This window comes from Hordeum vulgare, chromosome 5H, assembly GCF_904849725.1.
Source record: "Hordeum vulgare subsp. vulgare chromosome 5H, MorexV3_pseudomolecules_assembly, whole genome shotgun sequence".
Lineage (NCBI taxonomy): Eukaryota > Viridiplantae > Streptophyta > Magnoliopsida > Poales > Poaceae > Hordeum > Hordeum vulgare.
The window spans coordinates 548,537,935-548,555,090 of NC_058522.1; the positions used below are offsets into that span (position 1 = coordinate 548,537,935).

At 45.1% G+C, this 17,156-nt stretch overlaps 1 protein-coding gene across 1 annotated transcript; it reads right to left on the bottom strand.

Annotated features, from left to right (window-relative positions):
• Window positions 1–14,768: 14,768 nt before the first annotated feature.
• LOC123398881 (endo-1,4-beta-xylanase 1-like) lies at window positions 14,769–16,870 on the bottom strand. The gene is made up of 3 exons (XM_045093326.1): window positions 16,768–16,870; window positions 16,163–16,684; window positions 14,769–16,071 (listed from the first exon to the last, which is right to left on the bottom strand). The coding sequence occupies exons 1-3, from the start codon at window positions 16,783–16,785 to the stop codon at window positions 14,941–14,943; spliced, it is 1,671 nt and encodes a 556-aa protein (XP_044949261.1). The 5' UTR covers window positions 16,786–16,870; the 3' UTR covers window positions 14,769–14,940.
• Window positions 16,871–17,156: the final 286 nt, after the last annotated feature.

Consider the following 17,156-nt stretch of genomic DNA (forward strand, 5'->3'; position numbering starts at 1 on the left):
TTGTCGCGCGCTTCGGCTGGTTTAGCGCGGGGATAAGCGCTGGCTTCAACGGCCGCGCTATAATGCAGCGCGCGTGCCGCTCCAGCAGCGCCCAAAAATACAGCACGCTCAACACGCACAAACCACATATACATTTCAAAAAATAGGAGCAAAAATGATCAAACAAACAAAATTAATCAATAATAAATAGTCATTACAACTCAAACAAATAGTTTATCGTTCAGTACAACAAATAATGCAATGAACACAACCAATAGTTCATGAACAATACAATGTCGAATGCAGAAATCATGCTCTTTCTTGTCCATGCCATGCCCACCACTCTTCAATCAGATCCTTCTGAAGTTCATTGTGCGTTGCGGGACGCCGAATGGCATGATAGGAGGCAACAAAACGGGCTACCCTTTCAGCCCTTCGTCGCACTCGCACGGGATGTCCCAAGAGCTCATAATGTGAGTAGTCTAAATCTTGGACACGCTCATTCTCGATGATCATGTTGTGCATGATCACACAAGCGTGCATGATGTATCAAAGCATTTTTCGATCCCAAAATCTAGCCGGTTCTCTCACAATAGCAAATTGGGCTTGTAAAATCCCAAACGCTCTCTCCATATCTTTTCTAGCAGCCACCTGAGCATTGTGGAAATCAAGATTTTTCTTACCTTCTGGCTTTTTCAACGGCTTCACGAAGGTTTGCCACTTTGGATAGATGACATCCGCTATATAATAGTCATAGTTGTACGTACGGCCATTTGCTATAAACTGTACCGGTGGCAACTCACCATTTGCAATCTTATCAAGTCTATTTGAAGTTGCACGTGATGTTTAAGAGTATCTCCAATAGCTCCGTATTTTGAAAATAAATGTACGTATATCTTTCATCATTCAACTAATTGCAAGAAAAGATTTTCAAATCAGACAAGTTGCACCCTTCACCTTTTCAAAACAGACTAATTGTGTCCCTCCATTTAGATGGCACGGTTTTAGTGCTTACTCAGCGTGTTTTTTAATTAGTCTTGGCCCATGTGGCGATATTTCTCAAAATAAAAATATTTCTTTCTCTCTCCCCTCTCCTTTCTCATCCTATATCTTATGGAATACGATTCCCTTCAACCGATCGATCTTACGGGAACGTCCATCATCTTCGTGTCCATTGGATGAGCTTCGTCAGATAGTCAGTGTTCACGTTATGCAACTGGTTCATTGTTTTAGAAAGAGGTTCTACAACTAGTTCCTTGATGCAAACGGATCAAGGGCTAGATCCCGCAACATAACCTATGTTGCAAAACAAATCCCATGTTGTAAAAAAGAATTCCGCAACATGATCATTGTTACAAAAAAATATACAACACGATTCATGTTGCAAAAAGAAATCCGACAACACGGTCCATGTAGAAAAAAATCCACAGCACGATCGATATTGCAAAAAAGTTCTGCAACGCGATCAATGTTGCAAAAACAGATCCGGTAACACGACTCATGTTGCAAAAAAAATCACAACATAATCTTTGTTGCAAATATTTTTGCAACAAGACATGAGTTGCACGATAGAATTGTCAGATCTTACGGCTTGCTAGGCGGCAAATATTTTTAAAAGATCCATAGGTCGACGCATAGCAGGACCCATATCTTATAGTCATTTCATCGAGCATTTGTAACATGCCTGCATCACCTCCTCCTATATACCGTGTGCCGAGTGGCAGCAACACAAACGGCACCGGAGCCGTAACGGGACATACCTGTAGAGCATGATCCAGCAGGCGGCACGAAGCCACATCACCTTCCTACCGCGTGGCTCCGTTGTGTACACCTTCATGCTCTTGGAGCTTTGAGGTTCTCGTGGCGCTCCTATGGCATGCCCACACAATGACTATGACACTCCATGCAGGCCATCGTCTGTTCGAGGAGGCACAACTTTGAGCTCTGCCTGCCCCATGAAAGTGCATGCTATGCCCCTAATCGATTTTTGGTGTTAATGACAACACATACATACGAAACTAATCCTATTTGTTGAGTGTATCTCAGGATGACAAATACTTTAGTAGATTGAGAATTATGTGCCAAAGGTGGTCTGAGAAGATCGGGATTTATATGTCAAGAAGGCTCGGGATGGAGAAAATATGATGTAGACTATCCTTTTGAGTTTACTATTCTTGAGTATAGGGATCCCGCACTATTAAGAGGGGATCACAGGTTTTGCGATGAACTTGCTCATACCACATCTTCACTATTCTGCTCAATACCACATATTCTCTACTCTGCTCCTATCTCAAAACAGGTCTAATGCCTCGGACTTCCGGCTCCCTCCGGACGTCCGAGGGCCGGTCAAGGGTCGGACGACCGACACGCTTCGGAAATCCGGAGCTCTGCACCAGAAGAACTTGAGCCCTGTAACTCGGATTTCCGGCTCCCTCCGAACATCCGAGGGTCGGTCGACCGACAAGCTTCGGAAATCCGGAGCCCTGCACCAGAAGAACGTGAGCTCTATAACTCGGATTTCCGACTCTCTCCGGACGTCCGAGGGCCGGACGTCCGACCCCCTTCGAAAATCCGGAACCTTGCACCAGAAGAAGTTGAGTCGAATAACTCGGATTTCCGGCCTGCTCCGGACCTCCGGTCCCTGTTCAACTCACAGTGTTTCCAGACATATCTACAGCTCTGAGACGACCGACCCCTGTCGGACGTCCGACCCCTTGCGGACGCCCGGACTTCCGTAAACTGCCGGACGTTCGAGCCCTGTGTGACTTAAAGTGTCCTCAACGGCTGTTTTATACTCCCCACTATATATACCCCCCCCTCCCACTTCGTGAGAGGGTGTCCAACACAGCTAGAACACATCCAAGAACACCCTTCTTCTCACTCACTCTTGTCTACACCAAATCTTAGATCCCAAGAGCATTTGTGAGTCCCTTTGAGTGTTGTTCCAATCAAAAGATAGATCGTCTCCTTCTCCTCCTTCCCACCAAAGTGATTTGTGATTTGAGCAAGTTTTGAGCAATCCCCGTGATCTTGTTACTCTTGGAGGTTGGAGACTCCTAGGCGGTAGGAGTCTTCGGAGAGGAATCAAACCATTGTGATTTCCCCCGGAAAGTTTGTGAAGGTTTGGAAGCCACCTCAAGGCTTACCACTAGTGGTTGAGAAACGCCTTCGTGGAGTTATCTCAAAGGGAGAATAGGGTGAGCATTCGTGGCGTTGGTGTGCCTTTGTGGTAACATCCGCCCCTCTAACGGTGACGTAGCTTCCCTCCAAGGAAGTGAACATCGGGATACATCCTTGTCTCTCTTGGAGTTTCGGTTATTCCTAACCCTAACTCTCTACTTGTGTTGATCCTTATTACGTACTTGTATTTGATTATTGTTTACCGCTTGCCGTACTTCACTCTAAATAGCTTACTCCTTGTCGTAGCAATTATTAGGCCTACACTCATATTCCGCACTTTTGCCTAAAATTGCTAAGTAATTATTAAAATTTGGAACTGTACCTATTCACCCCCCCTCTAGGTCCATCTCGATCCTTTTCAATTGGTATCAGAGCCTCGTGCTCTATTCTTGTGGCTTAACCGCCCTAGAGCGAGATGGACGGGATTCCAGCTACGGTAGCTCCAGTGGAGAGGGACGGGACTTCCACGGAAGTCAAGTCTTTCACCTCTGAGGACCTGGAACGGGCCCTTGCCAAGCAAAAAGAGGAGCATGATGGTTCTCTTGAGGCCTTGGTCCAAATAAGACTAGCATCATTAACCACGGGGACAGCCACGTCCCCGAGGGCCTCAGGGCCACATGTGCACGGTTCTTCATTTGGGCAACAACCTCCGGAAAGGAACCAAACCAGTGTCCCATGGCTTTATGCTAGATCTCAAATTGAGAAACCTAAGTACAATCCTGGAGGAAAACCTCCCTTGCTTGATGACAATTCAGATTTTGCTTTGTGGAGAGTTGGTATGCAGGATCATCTTAGGTACGCCAATGATGAGATGTTGGACATCCTCGAGCATGGGTACAATCCTGTAGATCCAAGGTGCCTCACTCCCAGAGAAACTTATGACAAGCATCTCAATGACACTGCGATCATGTGCATAAGAAAAGGAATGAATGACAAGCAACGGAGACCTTACATTCACATCACAAGTGCCAAGGAACTGTGGGATAGCATTATAAGGACCAAGACCGGTACCTCCACTCTTCGGCTTGCTCAATATGAAATTGCCAAGGGGCAATTACAGGATTTTTGTATGGAAAAGGGTGAATCTCCCAAGCAACTGCTAGAACGGCTCATGACTCTCGCCGCAGACATTGAGTCATGTGATTGTGACAAGACGCAAGATGGCTTCAATCTGACCAAGAGATTTCTCGTGGACAAGTTACTTCATGCTCTTGCTCCGTATCACCATCAAATGGTATGGGACATGAGGCAGCACCATGGTTTCAAAGAAATGACTCCAGATGACATCATATCCACTTTCCAATTATTTGAAGAGTCAAAGGCAAATGCAACAAAGCACCTTGCCATGCATGGCACTTCAACATCAAAGATCAATCTTGCTTTGAAAGCCAAGCATGAATGTGACGAAGAAGAAAGTGAAGAAGAAGAGGGTGATGATGACTGCGAAGATGGTGATGATGTTGACTCTGATGAAAGCCCATCTTATGAGGACATTGCTCTCTTTGTAAAGAAGTTCAGTGCAGGAAAATTCAAGGAAAGATTCCCAAAGAAGAAGGTAAGGAAATGCTACAACTGTGAGGAAACCAACCACTTCTCCAATGACTGCCCTTATGAGAAGAGAGAAGACAAACCAAGGTTTCCAAAGACCTTTGTAAAGAAGAAGTTGCCAAACCCTATGAACTCCAAGCTCAAGAGGGCAGATGGAAGAGCAATGGTTGCACAAGAAGAATCAGATCCAGAAGACGTTGGTGGGGTTGCCGGAGTAGCTCAGGATACACAAAACACCTTGAGGCTAGTCAACAAAAGTGGTGATGTTGTTCACTACAACTATATGAAAGACTACAAGGGCAACGCTCACAAGTGTTTGATGGCAAAGACTGCCATGGGAGATGAGGAAGACCAAAGCTCCCATGATAAGGTTAAGGTAACTCCACGGTTAAACTCTTTCAGTCTAGCTTCTACCCCATCTGATGAGTATCTTTATGGGGAAGATCACTATGAGGATAATGACTTAGATCATCCCATGTTTGCTAAAATAAAAAAAATTATGTGCTCTCTTAAAGGAAAGAAGCTCACTATGTTTCGCATACTTATGGAAATGGTGAGTAAGCACACCAATACCATCAAGGAACTCAAAACCCTCGTCACTGAGGAGAAGGAAAGAAATGAAATCCTTGAGCAGAAAGTCCTGTATGAGGAAGCACAAAATGATGCATTATGCTCAAAAGTAGGTGAAAACCTTGATAAACATGCTAATGATCTTGCCTCCTTGAAAAAGGCTGAATCTGTGTGCAAATAGTTACTAAATGATAAAAACCGACTAGTGAACTCTCATGCTTCCCTTTCTAAGGACTGTGAGCGTATATCCTTGTCTCTCAAAGACAAGGAAGAGAAACTCACTGTTCTTACAAAGAGCTTTGAGGCACTCAAGATTTCTTATCTTGACACTTTAGCTAAGGCTTACTCCTCACCTATTATTAATGTTGATACCTGCACTACTAACTCTAGTAGTGAACTGACATCTATCCTTGAGGAAAACTGTTCGCTAAAGGCACAGCTAGACAGAGGTCTCATGACATGTGCACAAGGACAAAAGACTCTCAATGATATCTTAAGTCGACACAATGGAGGCCTTGCCAAGGAAGGGCTTGGGTTCAACCCAAGCACCGCCAAGAAAAGTGCATCTCCTCTCAAGTGTACCACTCCGCTTAAAGAAATATTTGTACGAGAGGGACACAAGGAGAAAGGTAAGGTTGTGAGTGGGTCGGCCACTAGGGGTTCGCCTACTCACAACAAGACAACTGAATTCATGCCTCCGTCCTATGTACTACGCAAATCAAAGGAAGGAGAGGTTTATGCTAAATTCGTTGGTCCCCGTAATGCATTCCGATTTTATGCTATTTGGGTCCCTAAGACTCTTGTAACTAATGTGAAAGTCCCCATGACGAAATGGGTACCTCAAACCAAGTCTTAATTCATTACATGTTGTTTTCTCCGGAGGAGCCAAATGGGTGATCGACAGTGGATGCACCAATCATATGACCGGAGATAGTAACTTGCTCTATGACTTCATGCAAGCCATTTGACCATACATGAGCATTGTATTTGGTGGAGGGTCGAAAGGACAGGCAATTGGGTTGGGCAAGGTGGCAATCACTAATGACATGTCTATTGCAAATGTCATGCTTGTCCAATCTCTTCAATATCATTTATTTTCAGTTCGCCAATTGGCTTCCGTTGGTTATGACACATTATTCGGACTAAAAGATGTGAAAGTCTTTAAGAGAGACACTCTCGAAGTGGCCTTTGTTGGAGAGTTGGATGGTAACCTTTACACGGTTGATTTCTCGAAAGAGAGCACCTTCCATACAACTTGTGTAATGGCCAAGGCCGACATGGGATGGTTGTGGCATCGCCGGCTCGCCCACTTCGGCATGAGAAATCTTCAAAATCTCTTAAACGGCAATCACATCCTTGGACTAACAAATGTATCTTTTAAGAAAGATCGTGTGTGCAGTGCATGCATAGCTGGGAAACAACATCAATGAAAACATCCAGCCAAGAACATTGTATCCACTTCGAGGCCGTTAGAGCTCCTTCATGTGGATCTGTTTGGGCCTCCTTCATGGGCAAGTCTTGGAGGGAAAAAGTATGGCCTAGTCATTGTTGATGATTACTCAAGATATACATGGATGTTCTTTCTCAAGTCCAAGGACGAGACGAAGATCACCTTCATTGATTTTGCCAAACAAGCTCAGCGGAAGTTTGACAAGGACATCAAGGCAATAAGAAGTGACAATGGCTCTGAGTTCAAGAACTACACCCTAGAAGAATTTCTTAGTGAAGAGGGAATTGAACATCAGTACTCCGCACCTTACACCCCTCAGCAAAATGGTGTGGCAGAGAGGAAGAACCGGACACTTGTGGAAATGGCAAGGTCCATGTTAGACGAATACAAGTCACCACATAGTTTTTGGGCTGAGGCCGTCAACACAGCATGTCATGCATCAAACCGGCTCTTCCTTCGATCAATATTGGAGGAGACTCCATATGAGCTCCTAACTGGGAACAAGCCCAATGTTAAGTACTTTCGTGTGTTTGGATGCAAGTGTTTCATCCTCAACAAACGGGAACGGTTAGGAAAATTTCAATCCAAAACAACTGAAGGGATTTTTGTTGGCTATGGATCAAACTCTCACGCCTACAAAGTCTACAACAAATCCACTGGATGTGTTATAGAAACCTGTGACGTGACGTTTGATGAATTTAACCGCTCCCATGGGGAGCAAGTTGATCTAAATGATGCAGGTGAAGAAGACTCCTCACAAGATATTTTAAACATGGGTGTAGGTGCACTTCTTCCCATGGAACAAAGACCCCATGATGATGATGAAGATGATGAGAGTATTTCTCATCCTCAAGACAGTTCACTGCCCGTACCTCCACAAGATACTAGCACACATATCATGCCAGTTGTTGAGGATCAAGTGGGAGAACATGTCTCTCACTCTGATCACACTCAAGAACAAGTTGATCTTCAAGAGCTAGACCAAAGTATGGGTATGTTTGATGATGAACCTCAACAGGTGCAACGCGAAGAGGAATATCTTCCTCCGCACATAAATGATCCATATGTTGAGGACGTTGATGATGGAAACGAAGTCGAACCTCATGAAACCCTGACCTCCATCATGCCACGTGTGGCCGGTCGTGTTGATATTGATCAAATCCTCACCGGCGTGTCGGAAGGTAGAGTGACTCGTAAACAATTAACAAACTTTTGTGCTCACTTTTCGTTTGTCTCTAGTACCGTGCCACACAGGGTTCAGGATGCATTGTGTGACAATGACTGGCTCCTTGCTATGCAAGAGGATTTAAACAGTTTTACACGCAACGAAGTATGGTCATTGGTAGAACGACCAACTGAGGAACATAATGTCATTGGAACTAAATGGATTTTCAAGAACAAGGAAGATGAGAATGGGACTGTCCTACGCAACAAGGCAAGGTTAGTAGCACACGGGTACTCCCAAGTTGAAGGTTTGGACTTTGGTGAAACTTTCACCCCTGTTGCTCGTCTTGAATCCATTCGCATTTTATTGGCCTATGCTGCTTTCAATGGTTTTACTTTGCATCAAATGGATGTGAAAAGTGCTTTTCTTAACGGTCCTCTACAAGAAGAGGTATATGTATCACAACCACCTGGGTTTGTTGACCCTCACCACAAAGACCATGTATACAAACTTCACAAGGCTCTGTATGGCCTCAAACAAGCACCCCGTGCTTGGTACGATCATCTTAAGAAGTTCCTACTCGATGATGGCTTTGTGGTGGGGGTGATCGATCCCACTCTTTTTACTAAGAGGGAAAATGGTGACTTGATCTTATGCCAAATATATGTAGATGACATCATTTTTGGTTCTCCTAACATCCATTTGTGCAAGAAGTTTGCAGCCTCCATGACCAAAACCTTTGAGATGTCACTCAACACGGACTTGAAGTTCTTTCTTGGGTTTCAAATACAACAATTTCAAGAAGGGATTTTCTTGTCTCAAACTAAGTACCTCAAGGACATTCTTGAAAAATTTGATATGACAAATGCTAAACCAATGAAGACACCCATGGCCACAGATGTAGTTCTAAATGAAGACACCAACGGTATTCCTTTTGACCCATCTACTTACCGCTCCATGGTTGGTTCGCTACTTTATCTTTGCGCATCTAGACCGGACATCATGTTAAGTGTAGGCATATGTGCTAGATTTCAAGCTTCCCCTAGGGAAAGCCATCATACGACGGTTAAGCATATTCTTAGATACCTTGTTCACACCCCAAAGTTAGGCTTATGGTACCCTAAGGATGCAAAGTTTGATCTTATTGGGTACTCCGATGCGGATTGGGCCGGTGACAAAGTGGGACGGAAATCCACTTCCGGTGCATGTCAGTTTCTTGGACGCTCCTTGGTAAGTTGGTCCTCGAAAAAGCAGAACTGTGTTTCTCTCTCCACGGCCGAGGCCGAATATATTGCAGCCGCAAGCTGTGCAACCCAACTGCTATGGATGAGGCAAACCCTAAAGGATTATGGTATCACATATCGACACGTTCCTCTTCTTTGTGATAATGGAAGTGCCATAAAGATCTCTGAGAACCCCATTGATCACCCTCGCACAAAACATATTGATATTAGGTATCATTTCTTGAGAGACCATGTGCAAAAGGGTGACATTGATATTACCCATGTGGGTACCGACATGCAGCTCGCCGACATTTTCACCAAGCCACTTAGTGTAGCTAGGTTCTGTCAACTTAGGCGTGAACTTGGTATCTTGGAGCTTGATAACATAACTTGAAACCTTGCACACATACACACACTCACATTATGTTTGAGTCTTGATGTGGGCATGCATTTAGGGGGAGTGGGTCATAATTTTGTGTTTTGAGCTTACAAAGTATGCATAAATCCACTTCTGTCCACAAGTAGTATATGTAATGCTTGTAGGCAACTATGTTCGTGCTCTTTGTGAGAAACCATGAAAAATCATCATCTCATCATCAAAAATTCCAGAATCAGCCTCTGCCTCCTCCTCTCTCTCAGTCGTCCGACGTGTCTCGGACTTCCGGCGGCTTACCTCATTCCGGACGTCCGACCAGTGTCGGTCGTCCGACAGCAAAATCCACTCCGGACTCCGACGCCTGTCGGACGTCCGACGCATCGGGGCCTATAAATAGCTGGGCGCGAGGCTGGGCTTTGCCCTAGCCCTCACGCGCCCCCTTTTTTCCGTGCAGCCGTCGCCGCCAGCTCCAGGAGCGCTCGCCCGCGCCACCACTCCCGAGATCTGCCTGATCTCCTCCGCGGATCCTTCTCTTCTTCCTCTTCTTCCTCCGCGGGATCCGTCTACAGGTATCTCCTCCGTTCCCCTTGCGTTTGGTTCCCCTCTCTCCCAAGTCCACGTGTTCGTCCGTAAGGTTTGACCATGTTCGCTCCTCATTTGGGGTTTCCATCCGTGTAGGTTGTTGTGAGCCTTTGTGGCGTTGGTGTGCCTTCGTGGTAACATCCGCCCCTCTAACGGTGACGTAGTTTCCCTCCAAGGAAGTGAACATCGGGATACATCCTTGTCTCTCTTGGAGTTTCGGTTATTCCTAACCCTAACTCTCTACTTGTGTTAATCCTTATTACGTACTTGTATTTGTTTATTGTTTACCGCTTGCTGTACTTTACTCTAAATAGCTTACTCCTTGTCGTAGCAATTATTAGGCCTACACTCATATTCCATACTTTTGTCTAAAATTGCTAAGTAATTATTATAATTTGGAACTGTACCTATTCACCCCCCCCCCCTCTAGGTCCATCTCGATCCTTTTCACCCCAGCTATGAGTAAATAGCACAAAATGATCATAGTTGTAGTAGTATTTAGGAAATTTTGAAAAAGCGGTATTTTTCCACAACCCTAGCCCGCATTATGGTGGCTTTATACTATTTATTCCTCCATTTGGCAAACCCGACTAGTAAGGCGGTGGATCGCGGAGGGCTACTCCGAGAAAAGTGTGGGAAAATATATTGAGAGTGCAAAGTTGTTGTTCTCCAAGCTCGTTCACTCGATATATTCCAGCATTAACAACATAAAAGGCGGGTTCTTACAATGTGAATACTTTGGTTAAAGATTGCATCATCTCTATGCAGATGGAGGACAACCTTTATTTGAACTTGGTGGCGAGTAGGATCTACGCACTAAAATGAGAGGGCCTCACCTTGTCATAAAAGATGGGACAAGGACAGCTGGAAGGTGTACAATACCATCGACTTCTCAAGGCTATGATCACTGACAGTCTTCGATTAGTGGAGGGCATTCTTCATCGATGACAAGATTAAGTTGCTTCAGCTACTTGACTTGGACTCCACTCACACTCTCTTTGATAACCCTTTCATCAGCACACCCCTCCATTCCATGGGTTTGAATCACTTTCATATATGATCTATCACCAGGTATGATCAAGAGAGGCACATGATTTCGAAACGGTCCTGTCAAAGGTATTATAGAGGACACACACTTTTTTGAAAAGGGGGATCACCCCCTCCGAATGATGTATGCAGCCATATTGAATCTCATGAAGAGACTATCTCTACATTACAAGGTCATAGTAGTGACTATGCCGATGAGATTGCAGATCTTTCTATTGCTCTTGAAAAAGAGCAAGGACTTCATTTGACTCTTGAGCAGTCACATAATGATGACCTTGCTAAGTTAAAGAAAGATCTTGATCATGCTCTTGCTCTTACCCGTGTGCTTCAATCCGAAAAGAGTGCACTTGGTTTTGATAATGTATGGCTCAAGAAAGAGCTTGCAACACTTGACAAGGCTCACAAGGCCTTGAAGGGTGCTCATGTCTCTTTAAAAGAATCCCATGCTCAACTCCAAGTAAAACTCACTAAGGAAATAGCCATTTGCTCTCCATTTTGTTTTAGTTGATAATGTCCATGCTACTAACCCCTATTGTGAGCACACTCATCTTGTGGAGGAGAACTCCAAATTAAAAGAGCATCTTGAGAAAGGCCTTGTGACATGCATCCAAGGTGAAAAGAATCTTAATAACCTTTTGAGCAGTCAAAAGGAAGTGGTTGCAAAGGAAGGAGTTGGGTTTGCACCCAAATCCAAGAAGAGCGAGAAGAAGAAGACCAAGCAACCTCCCGAGCTTATGGAAACCTTTGTTAAATCTGGGGAGGGTATTCATGAGAAGAAAAAAGGACCAAGCTTAGGGTGGTAATGCCATGAAGGGCAATACCCCTACCCAACACACCAGGTGACTTTAAGCCCTCTTATGTTTTGACCGTTAATTCGACCGATGATCCGTTTTCGCCGTTGACTTTGTTTCGATGAAATCTTTAAAACTAGATCCCATGTCGACATGTTTCGACAACTTTTTTTTCTTGTACTTACCACATTTGTTGTACTTGCTTGTCATATTAGTAAGTACTTACTTGTCTAATAAAAAAATAACTTAATCAACATATTTTTAGAAATTATGAATAAATATGACATCTCAACATAATCAAACTAGCGAGCACAAACAACTTTTTTAGGCGATTACATTACGCGCAAAAATATGACAACTCAACATATTTAAAACCGATGACCACAAAAAATACTTTGTGGTCATGTTTGTAAATATGACAACTCAGCATAGTTAAACTAACAAGCACACGGAATATTTTTTTGGCAAAGTTGTATGTAAATATGACAAGTTGGTATATTTTAAATTGACAAACACAACCAATGACATGCTTTTATATCATGTATAATGAAATCTGTTACAAGGCTTTTATACGAAACAACATTAAAAAGTGACAATCAAGTTATTTTTTAAAGGCAAGTAAGTGGTTAATAAATGGCAAGTGGGTCAAAAAATGTGGCAAGTATGAACGAAAAAAATAGTTGATAAAACATATCGACATGGGATCTAGTTTTGAAGAACTCGTCGCGAGAAAGCTAATGATGAAAACGGATCATCGATTGAATTAAAAGTTTTGTAGATAAAACTTTTTGAATTTCAAACATCAAAAGAAATCGATGTTGTGTGTAGCATGCAAAACTCTTACAGGTCGGTGTGCGCGCCGCATGGCAATGCAGCCGTGCGCACGCTGCCAATTAGATTTTTCCATCAATAGATATTCATCCAAACCATAGAAGGGGCAAGCCTACCAAGTGATCCCCTTCTAACTAAATTTTCTTTTGTTAAGATATCATTTCTAAGAACTAACCACTTAAATATCTTAACTCTCCGAGGAATATTTGTTTTCCTCATAATGCTTTGTGGGAATTCGATCTTTTTTCAATCAGTTTCTTATAATAGAGTAACCGTCATTTTTTGCCAAGTCCATTCAATAATATTTTTTAGACTAGTGAGAGTAATGTCAACACATAAACACCGAGTTTTTAGACCACATGCACAATCGAATTGCTAAAAAAGACCCCATCTAGATGAAATTAACAAAAAAGGCCTCCTCGGCCATGGAAACAGGCGCGCCAGCTGACAGGTGGCACCTGCCGCCACGCCTAGAGACGGCAGCACTGTTCACTCCGACGCAGCGACATTATTGTTCACCCAAAATAAACAGTATTTTTGAAAAAAAAATATAAAAAGAAAAAACATAAAAGATTGAAATTTCAAACCCAGCTAGAACAATCGATCATCTTTCTTGCCAAAAAAATTCAGTTTTTTTTTAATTTCTCTGCTATTTTTTGATTTTTTTTAAATATTGTTCATCTTTAGTAAACAGTCCCTCGCATAAACAGTCATGTGAACAGGGTTGCCGCCTCCGTCCGTGGCAGCAGGTGCGACATCTCGGCCGGTGCACCTGCCGCCACGATCAGGGGTCTTGTCTATCAATTTTATCCAAAAGTGGTTTTTTTAGCAATTTGGTTGAGTAGGTGGTCATTTTAGACAAAAAAAATCCATAAACATCATGGGTATATATATTCTATAAAATCTATCCCTAATACTAAAGCACAAAGTGCTTCTGTCGTCCGTTGTTGCAAAGTTGCGTCGTGTTACGTTGTTTTATAAAAACAATACTGACGCAAAGCACAAACGCCCAAGTAGTGGAGTGGTTAGCGTCTAGCGTTATTACCTTTGAGACAAAGGATTGAATCCCAGTCTCCATCTCTTTTCTCTTCCTTTCCTTCAGCAAATCATCCCCGCATAAGCGTTAATGGACCGGCCCATGTGCAAGGCTCGACTGCGCTATTTAATTTTTCTGTCTTTTCTTTTCTCATTCTGTTTTCTTTTCCTTCTTTCCACAAATTCGATTTTAAAATTTCAAAAGTTGTGGGTTTTCAAAAAGATGTTCGAGAAATCATAAAGTGTATGTGAATTCAAAACATTTTAAGGAAATCATAATTTTTGTGGATTAAAAAATGTTGATAGTTTTGCAATATTGTTCACCAATTATAAAAAATATTCGTGATTTGGAAAAAATGGTCAAGAAACAAAACCGTGTTCATGCTTTTGAAAAAATGATAGTGTATTCAAAATGTATTAAGGAATCTGAAAACAAATGGCCATGAAATTTTAGAAAATATTGACATAAATTAAAAAACACATGTTTTTAAAATTTATTCAGAATTTGTTTGAAAAAAGTTGATCAATTCAAAAACGTTGATGAGTAAGAAAATATTCATGAATTCGAAAACTGATCATGCATTTCAAACTGTTCATGATTTTTTTTTGAAAAATACAAAATTTGAAAACAATGTTTGTCGGTTCGAAAAACCGTTCACCGATTCAAAAGAACTATGTCTAGGATTTGATTAGTTTTTTGAAAGTCTTTATATGTCTAGGCATTGGAAGTAGTTCGTGGTCGTTGAGATTTTTTAAAAAGTTTTAAACAATTCCTTGCACAATATAATGGAAAGTGTAGCGTGCAGTGAAAAGCTCATAGCCTTGGGATTTATCATGTCGAATGCATTATGATCATGTGAACATCACACCATCATCAACGAGGGTGGAAAGAAAAATAAATGGCAACATGATGAGCCACAGTGTTAAAATAGAAGATGTTCATATGTCACGATATTGAGTCATAATTATTTGCTAGCAACACCAATAGGCCTTTTGCTTCAATCATGTTCATCAGATTTAGGAGTACAAATACCTTAGACTTCTCTTACAAAATACAATACCCGTTACCTTAGAAATGTGAAAATTATACAACCAATTATCACTTGACGTGTTGCATGTAATTAGATAGGTATAAATAAATAGTTTCTTAGATAGATTCACCGTCAGGCGTCGGCCAAATCCACGACGAGAGGTGTGCTGTCCCCTTTCTCCACCCTGAAGGTCTTGAGGATCTGCTTCCCCTTCGCCGTCGTAACCTCCACGACGTATCTGCCGTAGAAGCCCCTGAACTTGAAGTTCCCGTCGCCGTCGAAGTTCCCCCGCGCGTCCGTCTTCCACTCCTTCTGCAGATTCAGGAACATCTGCCCCGCCTCGTTGACGGTGCCGTCGGCGTCGACGAGCCAAGCGTTCTGGCGCCACATTGTTCCCTGCATGAAGCCCCAGAACACGATGCCCTCCACCGCCGGGTGCGCGTACGCCTCCCGGAGCACCACCTCCAGGTCCTTGGCGCGGAGGCCCACGTCGTACTCCGGCACGTCGAGCTCGGTGAACCAGATGGGCACGCCCGTCTTGGCGAGCCTGTCGAGCGCGGCGCAGATGACCTCCCCGACCGGGTTTTGCACGTGGCCCTGCAGCCCGATGCCGCGCACTACCGCGCCGCAGCTCTGCAGCCATGCGACCTGCTCGGCGTACTTCTCCGGCGTCGCGTTGGGGTCGTTGCCGCACTCCACGTTGTAGTCGTTGACGAAGAGCGCGGGCTCCGGGTCCAGCCGCGCCACCTCCTTGAACATGTACGCCGGGACGTCCTCGTCGCCGAGGCGGTCCCGGAAGAAGCGGCCGTGCAGCATCTCGTTGTTGACGTCGTAGTGCTTGAACCTGCCGGCGTAGCGGGAGACGAGGCCCTCGAGGCGGCTCTGCATGGCGGACCTGAGCTGGTCCTTGTTGAGGTTCTTAACCCACTGCTGCACGTCGCCGTCCACGGACCAGAAGACGCAGTGGCCGCGGACGGTCTTGCCCAGGCGGTCGCAGAACGCGAGCAGCGCGTCGGCGTCGGCGTAGTTGAGCTGGCCCTGCTGCACCTCCGTGTGGTACCACTTGAGCTCGTTCTCGAAGACGGCCCAGTCCAAGTGGTTGGTGAAGAAGTCGAGGAAGGCCGGCTTCTGGATGACGGACGTGTTGATGCATGTCCCGAAGGGGAAGGCGTTGTCCAACTGCACCACGCGCACGGACGCCGCCGCGCCCGCTCCCGCTCCCGCCGGCGTGCCCAGCTTGAGAATCACGTCCCTCTTGCGCGCCTGCATCAATGGAGCTCGTATGATCACGTTACGTGCCACATCAAGCGAGTGTGCATGCAGGTGGTTATTACGTGGATGCATGCTCTCTCACCTTGTCAGTCTTGTCCTTGAGCTGCCTGAAGCGCGCCTTGTGGTCCACCGGGTAGACGCGGAGATCCATGACCTTGACGTCGACGCCGGCGGGGGCGCCGTGGACGTAAACCGCGGCGCTGCGCGGCTCCGTCCTGAGCCGGAAGGCGCCCATGATCTCCGACCACCCGCCCTCCTTGGCGCACACCGCGCCGCACTCCACCAGGGTCTCGTTGCCATTGTCTTCCACGCCAAGGTCGATGCGCACGGGGTGGCTGGTGCCCCGTGCTGCTCCCAGGCTGATCCACCCGGCCACGCGGTAAGTGAGACGAGGCTTCAGGGTGTCTACCGGGATCGGCAGGCGCAGGCCGTCCTCCTCGTCGGCGCGGCCAGCCACGAGGACGTACCGGCCGCTGGGCTTGTTGCCACCCACGGCCACAGTGACGGGAAGCATGGCCATCTCTTCCTCGATGTGCACGGAGAGCGTCGTCGTGCCCGTGCCGAACGGTACGCAGCCGGCGAGGTTGCCGTCCATGTTCACGTCCTGAAACAAGCAGCACACAAGTGCACCATGCAAATGAGCTATAGCTGGACTCATGGTGTGCTAGCTGCATGCAAGTTACATACCTGAGTTGTGCTTGCCATCTTACGCGAGTGGGAGAGTGACTAGCTAGTGAGAGCAGACTGGCCTGGAGGTTGCGAAGATGTTCGTCGGATTGATGATCTCTGCTGTGTGAGTAGTGAGGGATGATGGATCACGGTGGCCACCGTATTTAAAGGGGCGAAATTTGGCGGCGGCTGGCGACGTTGAGTCGATCGGGAATTCGAGATGGATATAGTCGAGTCGTTATCACAGGATGGAAAGAGTAACGGTGAAGAGCAATAACGAACGAGGCACAAACCGGAAGCAACGAACTCTCTCTCGCATGCTTGCTGCTCTTGAGTAACAGTGAAGATTGCACAACACACAAAGGCTGAGACCTTCCTGGCGAGTGCTACGATTTCCCAAACGAGAC

What these genes read in the sequence shown, in the direction of transcription:
- LOC123398881 (XM_045093326.1), bottom strand. An exon ending in TCAAGGACAAGACTGACAAG is followed by an intron (nt 16,072 to 16,162) that starts GTGAGAGAGCAT and finishes CCATTGATGCAG; the next exon opens with GCGCGCAAGAGGGACGTGAT.